This window comes from Nelumbo nucifera, chromosome 8 (assembly GCF_055504915.1).
Source record: "Nelumbo nucifera cultivar China Antique chromosome 8, China Antique-T2T, whole genome shotgun sequence".
Classification (NCBI taxonomy): Eukaryota; Viridiplantae; Streptophyta; class Magnoliopsida; order Proteales; family Nelumbonaceae; genus Nelumbo; species Nelumbo nucifera.
Window position 1 is genome coordinate 20,478,394 of NC_142656.1, and position 9,727 is coordinate 20,488,120.

The 9,727-nt window shown below is 38.0% G+C and overlaps 1 protein-coding gene across 2 annotated transcripts; it reads right to left on the minus strand.

Annotated features, from left to right (window-relative positions):
* Positions 1–500: 500 nt before the first annotated feature.
* On the minus strand, positions 501–8,684 carry LOC104610697 (cytochrome b561, DM13 and DOMON domain-containing protein At5g54830). Of its 2 annotated transcripts, XR_737477.3 has the most exons (3): positions 5,466–8,684; positions 3,827–4,056; positions 501–3,643 (listed from the first exon to the last, which is right to left on the minus strand). XR_737477.3 is itself a non-coding variant. In XM_010277441.3 (2 exons), the coding sequence occupies exon 1, from the start codon at positions 8,209–8,211 to the stop codon at positions 5,470–5,472; it is 2,742 nt and encodes a 913-aa protein (XP_010275743.1). In that variant the 5' UTR covers positions 8,212–8,684; the 3' UTR covers positions 3,432–4,056; positions 5,466–5,469. The 2 variants fall into 2 exon arrangements, 1 of the variants encoding a protein (XP_010275743.1); XM_010277441.3 differs by having other exon boundaries at positions 3,432–4,056.
* Positions 8,685–9,727: the final 1,043 nt, after the last annotated feature.

Consider the following 9,727-nt stretch of genomic DNA (forward strand, 5'->3'; position numbering starts at 1 on the left):
GCATTTTAATTGATTCTTTTAACTACCTTGCTCTCCACAAAGTTCTGTTATGCCTTTTTTATGCAAGGAGTAGAAAAGATGGTTGAGCTTCCTCCTTATTGTTTAAGCCCAAGGTCTTGGGGGAAAAGTTGCAAAATGTGCTTTATAACAAACAATAAAATGAGAGAGAACTCAGTTGATGACTTGCAACTTCTTGAGCAAATGAATTACCAGGCCCAGATGCATAGTAAACTTTTGAAATTGAGAAGCATCGGTGCCTCTACTCACAAAACATCAATCCTTCCTGCTCCTTGATGGTTGAATCTATCAATTTACCCTGCATCTCCTTGATGATTTACACTTGTCTTTTTAAAGTAGCTTGCAGACATGAGCATGAGAGCCATATCGAAGAATGATTAAATAGGTTTCTTCATTATTGCATTTAAGTTTTTCTCAATTTTGTTAGGTAGAATGTGGACCCACTTTTGAATAGGTCATTGTAAATTTCAACCTTTTTCCAGTTGTTTTTTGAAGGTAAAAATGAAATTTCATTAAAAGAAGAAAAAATTACATCCTAAGAGGTGACAAGGCATCACACCCACATACAATCAGAAAGATGTTAAAACTTATAAAAGTGAATTAGCTAACTGATAATCATCTGAAGATGATCAAATGAGCTTTGGAACCTCGGCACTCATGTCTTTAGATCTAAGATTTTTAATTGCTATTACAGAAACTGATTTACAGATCAACCCAGTCATTATTTCAACTTAGATCAAGTGACTCCTTTATGGATTGCAAAGACCTTTACCAAGTTATCCTCTTGCCTAGCAATGACTTTGGAGAGCATTATTTTAGCTTAGCTTCAGCTATTATTTGGATATTAACTTCTTTAAGCACCACAGAACAATTCCTTTGCCTCCCTCCTTGTTAAGAAAAAGACATGAAGAAACTACTTAATCCCCTTTTTATTCTTGATAGCCAAAATGGACACCTACTTTGCCATGCTTCCTTGATACCATACCATATTTTCTTCACTTGGGTAGCAATTACCACAATCTTCTTTCCTAGCAATGTCAAGAGAAAGACATCAAGAAATAATTAGTCTCCATTCTATTGTCAACAGTCCAATTGGATTACCTTTGTACAAATTCTGCAAACTCTCTCTCTGAAAATGAAATTGAAGAAAAGTAAACCAATTGATTTCACTATAAAACCAAGATCTCCATGGAAGTACCTGGCGATAGTACATGAGTATTTCCCAAGTGTGAAAGGACATAATTTCAAGTTTTGCACAAAGTTAATTATTGTCTCCCTGGCTTATGACACTGAACCATGCAAAACCTCACCTAGCCCAGACCCATTTTCTTGATAATTGAAAAAGGAATTTATTAACACTAGAAAGAAACTGATACCAGACAACCTAGGGAGAGGCACAAGTTGCGACCCTACCTTTAGAGTGAATATGGCAACAAGAATTCAAAACAAAACAGAGAAGAAATAAGATTACGAAGCAGCCCAATAGAGGCATTCCCTGTTAACCTCTTGTTCTGCAAAGAAATAAAATTTTCTTTTATTGCATACATGTAGAAGTTTCAATCAAATGTCCAAATCAAAATTCTTTGATGAAATAAACTTATTGATCCAAGTAGCCTAATTGATTTCTCTAATGGAAGTCTCATTGCTCCCTTACTTTGCAGCTTTTCAGCACTCACTTCTAGATTTGTTGGGCACTAGAAAGTGTAGATCGTACTCTCCTATAGGGCTGGACAAACTGCACTTTTATGAGCTCTCTAATATTTTATATATTGTGAGAAGCAGAGCTCAAGGGGGGTGTGAGATTCTATTAGGGTTTCCATCCTCAAGGATTTATGGTTTCCTAGGAGAAGCCTTATTTCTTTGTTCTTGGATTGAAAATTTCCACCCACTCTAGTATGTGGTCAGGATTAGAAAGACTTCTTAAAACTGCAAAAAAGTCCAACAACACATTTCAATTAATTCTTGAAAATTATCACATTGGTCACTTCATGCAAAGTGAAATTACATTTCTGTCCCTTTACACTAGTGTCCAAATCTAATTGGGATACCATGTGTAAAGTCACTGTATGGACCGATCACCATTAAAGATATTTAACAAGGAGTCCTATTCCAACAGGGAAATCACCTGAAACTCAGTTTTTTGCTTTGAAACTCTTTCAAGGCAATTGCTAGCATATGATCACTTGGGCATATTAGGGGTTCCTAGTTCAATCAGGACAATACAGGACAAGCCCTAGGAAGTCCTTCCTGAGAGTTTTAATACCACAAGGACTATTCTCATATTTGCTCCAAGCTCCTCTGGAGGCAGAATACCAAAGTCCTAGTGCAACTAGGATTCCTCCTTAGGAGTCCCAATTCAATTAGGATTTTCCCATACTCATCACGATGTTACCTTGAGACTTATATAGGAGCCCTAACATCATTGAGAATCCTCTGCTAAGAGTCCTAGTCCAACTAGGATTCATAGTTAAGGCCCTGATTCAACTCAACCTCTTAGTAGTGACACTCTCTTCTTATTTGAGGGTGCAGATCCCTTATTGGACATTCCAGAACCATAAAATCACAACCATCGAATGTATGGAGTCTGATAGCTACAGATCTTCAACATTTGTTCTTATGATATATTAGCGACTGGTCATAATCTTAAAGCCCTGGAACTCCTGTCCAAGGACAAAAAAAAAAAAAGGACTTTGCATCTAAATGATTTGTGTAACTTAAGTGACAATACATTCTTCCTTGAATCAACTCAATTGGATTACATCAATGTGTATCCTAGTACACACCCACATTACAAGTGAGTTGCCCAAACTCACCCTTATAAGGAACTAAATGTCCTACAGAACTGACCATAATTGTAAACAAAATGCCTCATAAATAAAAGTCTTATTTTATTGACAAAGAGGATAGAATACATAGTACATTTGGTTTCGAATGAACACATGTAAATCTCTTTCTCTCTCTCTATTTTTTTTTCTCAGTGAGCATGAATTTTATTTAACTCTCAGATTAGAAAAAGTTTATACAACTTAGTGATGGGAGTGATGATCCCATTTGAACCCTCTTTTCTGTCCCTCATTACAGTGCAGCCCAAAACAGTTGCTGTCTCAATGCCCCTTGTTTTGCTACATAATCAGCTAACCCGTTTGCACTCCTTTGAGCCCATTTGACTTAAGCCTCTACCTCCTTTGCAATCTTTTCCACTTCCCTAATCACATGTTTAAACGTCCATTGGGTATGGCTGCTGTTTGTAACCCAGGAAATGACTACTTTTGAGTCCCCTTCAACTTCAATGTGCCTGTACCCCATCTGTTTAGCTAGCTTCCAACACTCGCCTTTCTATTTCTTTATTATTTTCTTTCAAACCAAATATAATTGACTGGGGGGTAATCCATGTGAAAGTACAATATCATCATTTTTCTAGAACCCAAATTCCATAAATGGCACATACCAAGCATTTAATAAAGCAAAGTAAAAAACAAACTTACAGTTTCTTTGAGACCATTTATTGGCACATCAAACATGATCCTAGTCCAATTTATTCCCATTCGAAAAAACACTAATACCAGTGTCTCTACCCAGATTTAATTCAGTATCAGGATCAGACCAAAAGCTCAGCCTTTCCTCCCTGAAAACCAAGTAGACAACCAACTCATATTAAATATAACAAATCAAATATACATGATTAATATTACCATAATGCTAAATTGCTAGTATAGAAGCAATAGGTTTTAAAATAGTGGTGACAAAATAAAGAGGAGGTGTTCCATTAAATCCATGTAATATTGGCTCAGGCTTTGGCTTGCCTTACCTTTTTGTCAGAAGGTATGGTATATTCATTAATATGATTCAAAAGCCCGTGTACAAAGGGATATACAAGTATAACCTATTTGTATACAAATTTTCAAAAACCAAAACCGAGTTATGTCCCAATCCAAAAAATTCTTTGTGAACCAAGCTCCAAGATATAATAGTCCCATTTGTTCTTGACAAAGATCTCTTCACTAACAAAAATTCTTTGATCTGCCTAACTCCTTGCACCTGGAAAAAAGAAAGCTAACCATTAGAATAAAATGACATTCAAATGCAAAGGAAATTGAAATGAACAATAGAAATATACCTTGATATTTTACATTAAGATGGAATTATCAAGGAGCTTTAGAGCAATTAAGGCCTAAATTTAAATTAAAAGATTCATAAACCTAGTATTAGAGTGATGGATAAATATTAAAAAATCAAAATACAAATCACTTGTAAAGCCATTCTTAAGCCCATGTGCATTCAATTTTCAGAATAAGTGGGAATACAACTATTTGAAAATAAATTAAAGAGAAGAGAATGGTCTAAAGAACTATGATGAGATTGCAAAAAATGTCATTGGACACTACCACATTGGATATTGAGATGTTGAAAAAATAAAAAGCTCTTGAGATAGAACCAAGCTTCATTTTAGAATGCATAAGAATCAACTTAGGATAAAGCCTAAATCTATGAAGTAACCTGCTAGTAAATATATGAGCAGACATATCTAAGCATAAATTAATTGGTTAAAACTCATTTTCGAAAAAAAAAAGGTTATAACTAAAAAAGAATCATGATATCAAAAAATCTACTTTGCAGAACTAAAGATGAGCAGATTATCAAGAAAAAAACTCATTTCAGAAATGAGATGACAACACAAATGGATTCCTTTAACACTCTAAGTTTTTCACTTCCAACCCTTATATATGATATGTTTCAGGTTAAGAGTGAATAAACTGTTCATCAGTTATGGCTTAGATAAACTTAACCTACATAATGAATGGAAACATTTGGGTAGGCTAACCTGTACAGGCAAATGTCCTTGACCTCACCCAACTTCTTATTCAAGGGTACAAAAGGGTACAAATCAGAACCGTCCAAGCATTTTACCAAGGACGATCCAATCAGTTGTTTTTCCTTCTTACCATAACTAGCCAATTCATTAGTGTGACATTCTAAAATGCAGACACCATTGTGAGTTGTTCGCAGGGGGAGGGGGCAGGTTGGACCATGAAAATTAAACAAATCATTAGATCATGAAAGAAACCCCATAAGTCCTTATCACCTATTGATGCCCATTCCTAGATATTCCTGGAAGGGAAATAAATTATACGCATGCACCCAGAATACAAGAACAATCAACTGACATCCCCCCCCGCCCCCCCCGGACCCTCCCCCCCCCCAAAAAAAAAAAAAAATAAAACAGAATCAATTCATTGGCCATACCCATCTTCAATTTTAGAGAGATTAATAAAGGAGTGTGCATCAAAAGTTCATTACATGCCACAATGAAGGTCATTTTTTGGGCCTCTAAAATCAAGAATGAAGTGAAAATGAGAAAGAAGAGGAGATATTGCCATTACATTACAGTAAGTTGAATTGTTCTGTAAATGAAGAACATATTGTATCAAGCAAGAAAAAGAACATACACATCTATCTGTTCAGAGGTTCTAACTGAACTTCCATTTGTTGAGAGGAATGCAGCCCTTGTGTTCCATTTGAGTGCAGAAGATCAGTAGAGTCATCCTCCTCGATATTGCCCAATACCCAATTGCTTTTTCCAAAGCTTCTGTCCCTTCTTCTCTTTCTTTCACCATTTTCCAAGTACACAACTAGTAATGCACCCATCAAGAACCATATTATTAAAGCCCAGTTAAGCCCATGAACAGTCTCACCTCCATATCTGTCTCCTAAATGATTCATCCCACTAATAAGTGCTGCAATTCCAGCTACAATGGCACATCTCCCCGTCATGACATGGAGATACTCCCAAAGGATCCTTTTGGAGGAAGCCACTTCACCATTATCAGGTCTTTTTGGCCTTAGATATGCATTCACGGGCTGAAAGCAACCCAAAAGTATAGCAATAACTCCAAACTTTACATGTACTGAGTTAATGAAGAAACCCCGAAGTTCAGCAGCAGCAAAAAGAACACCAAGCACAACAATTGCTAAACCCGAATACTGTAAGTAAACATGAATCTGGAACCATCCATCACCCTTTAAGTGTTTTAGGTACCTGGCTGCCAATATTCCACCTGGAAGCAGGATGCCCCAAGCAACAAACATCATAAATCCATGCACAGCTAAAACTGGGCGCAGATCCTGCTCTGCCTCTGCTGAGCCACGCATAAGCAGCACACGAACAGGTCTGCTACTTGTAATAGAATGCATATTTCTCTCACTTAAATGATCCTCTGACCACCTAGCACCCATAGCCCAAACAACCTTAAGAGGAGTTGTGGGGTCAATAATATTGTTGCACTCTGGCCTACTACCTAGAGCACACGAAGGCTGCAAGGGACGGGTAAACTCGAAAGTGATAATACCATTCTCTGACTTGCATCTTGCATGTGTCAAATTCTCATTAGTAGGATGCACACTTATGGCCTCCTTCCCATCAATCCAGTATGCGTTCACGTGGCCTTTGCCATCATTGTCAACCCAACCTACATAAGCATAGCTATTCACCATTCCACCACCAAATGCTACTGCAAGATAACCACTTTTTTTCTCACCTCGAGCTGCTATAGATATTGAATCACCGGACAGTGTCCAAAAAAATGTAACTTGCTGATCATCCAGAACAACACTGTTATTGTACATATCCGAAAGACCCCCATCCACAACCTGAACTTTCCAACCCATTTTCTGTTCATAAAATGATTGATAATAAACCTGATCTGGTGTATTCCTGTCAGGTGACCAAACCAATTCTGTTGGACTTGCTGGAACTCCTTCAGCTTCTGGCCCTCCAGCATATATAGTTTCCGGTGTGTTTCTAGAGGTTGCATTCCCACCAATTGGATCAGAAGTTATGTATAAAGCAACGTCATGTCCAGCTTGTATTGAGAACTTTACTGGAACCCCTCTTTCTACTCTCAAGACAGGAGACTCTTTCTTGTTAATATAGAGAACTTTTGAAGGATTGGGAGGATTTGGGTAATGCACTGCTGGACTTGTTGTAACAATAAGCGGGGTCTTTCCATCTGCATAAATAAGGTCCCGATCCTCCTTCTGTTCTGCTTCTAATGGCCCTAAGCAATCATTTACATGCTCCGATACATTGAGAACCAGGTGCCCATAAGTCACAAGAGGAGGCCCACCATGGTTTTGGGGAAGGTAATATGGGCGGAGAGCATCAGGAGGTCTAATCAGCCCCAGAGCCCATATTACAGTCATGTTATCCGTATAGTTCACAGTTAAGTCATACTTTGTGTCAATAGATTTGAGAGGCCGTTGATATCGGATGAAGGACACTCCGTCCTTTCTGTGTCCATATACCAACTTGGTGTTGTCCACCAATCCAATGGGGGCAGATCCCTCATAGATCGTATCAGGACAAACACCCTGAACTTTACCATCCTTATTCATTAAGCACTCACTGTATCTGGTAATGTAATAATCATCAGCAAAAGGGATACCTTCCTCTGTAAAGCCAGTCACAGCTACATCAGCATGAAGCATAAACTCAGAAGAAGACGTGCGGTTGGCCCAACCGAATGCCATATAGTATTGGCTTTCTTGAGCTGCCTCCAGCCCAATGTCAATCAAGTTCTCCTCAGGAGCCAACGTCCACCTAAGACGGTAATTATTGGCAAGAATCTTGCAGTTATCGAACATGGTAGGTTGTTCATAAACCCGGTTCTTTCCTCCAACAGAACTGTTCCCAGCCAACGGAGAGGGTGATGGTGCCAAATTAGAACTAGATGCTGAAGAATTCGACGAAGGGTTCGAACCATTCCTAGGGTTTTCAAGAAGAACATGTCCAAAATCCGAACCTGTTGGTGTGTCCCAGACGGCAACCACTTTGATCTGATCCAATGTGATATTGTTCAGAACAACAACGAAGCTTTCGTTTTTGTACGTTCTGTTCAACGGCTGATCAGATATCACAAATCCGGTCGTTAGATTCTCAAAAGCATCACCTAAGGCGCCCCACCAGTGTACATCAGCACCCTCAATCATATCGAATTCGCTAACCGTAAATGAACAATCATTAATCACTTTCATCACCCCTCTCAACTGGTGCTGAACCATAAGAAATTCTGACTCGAAACCAACCAGAGAACTGTTACTCGCGCAATTTCTACCACCGGAATCCGCATCGCAAAACTCAAACAGAAAGAATAACAAAAATGCCAGCCCCCTTAAACCACCGAGCATTCTCGCCATGATAACACGATCCGGGTGATTCAGATCTATTAGATGTATTTTCTGGTATCTTGTAATTTAAGAAAGAAAAACTAAAACTTGAGCAGAGATAAACAAAGAATAAAAATACCTCTCGATCTAAGTCTAGGGTCTCTGGGATCCCGTTGTCCACAATGCTGAAGAGGTGTTCGAGATGAGGCCAGAGAGAGCGAGTTGGGAGCACTCGGTAAGCATAGATTCATGCATTTCCGGCATCATAGATCAATAGACAATAGTCGGTTATTTACTTATTTCTTAGATTGAATTTGAAGCGATGAGCTAAGCCCCAGGATTCTTTCACTACAGAACCTTCTCTGGCTCTCTCCCTCTCCACAATGGCCACGTGTAAAGTGAAGAACGCGGTGCTTCTTCACCAAACTTGTACACGTGGCATGCAAATGAAGAAAAGATTGATGAGGCCGGAGAGAGCGAGTTGGGAGCACTCGGTAAGCGTAGATTCATGCATTTCCGGCATCATAGTTCAATAGACAATAGTCGGTTATTTACTTATTTCTTAGATTGAATTTGAAGCGATGAGCTAAGCCCCAGCCCCCAGCCCCAGGATTCTTTTACTACAGAACCTTCTCCGGCTCTCTCCCTCTCCACAATGGCCACGTGTAAAGTGAAGAACGCGGTGCTTCTTCACCAAACTTGTACACGTGGCATGCAAATGAAGAAAAGATTGGACAATCTTAACCTTCTGATCTTATGGTGGGACCTGTGATGGATGCATAAGATCCTATGTGCCGTGACCACGTCCTATACGGATGTTTGGCATAGATACCGTTTTATGAGAAAACGGTGCCACGCTATATACGGATGTTTGGGATAGACCTCACAAAATGTTGCTTCAAATAATACCATCTTATTTGATGCCGTGTTTTCCGAAAAATACATTGTTCTAGATCATATCTTGAAAATCGGGAAATTATAGTATGGCGCAATATTAAAATCAATATTTTATGAGAAAACAACATATTATTGCTAGCGGTACAATGAGGTGGCATTCATCTTTGATGTTGTATAATATAGATTAATATTGAAAACGTTGTTCAATACCCTCATTAATTGATTTTCTAGATTTTGAAATCATACAAGTACAAAACATTTACTCAATAAACATAAATGGAATCAAAAACCCTAAAAATAAATATTATTTTCTCAAAAGATGCATACGTGACAACACCAATTCTAAACAAAAAATATTTATAACTCCACATGCCCACCATTGTTTTATGAAAAAATGGTTTTCCAACATTAATGTCAAATACCTACTTAATAAAAACCAAAAAACTTTAAAATCAAATTGAACCGAAAAATCCAATAAATTGAGTCAATCGATTTAATTCTTTTAAAAAACTGGTCATATCGGTTGATTTTGATTAAAAATCAATGATTAACCAAACTGATTGATATACATATATATATGTATATATAATTATATAAAAACTCGATAAAATGAAAAAATGAACCGATTAAAAACTGAACCAATAAGTCG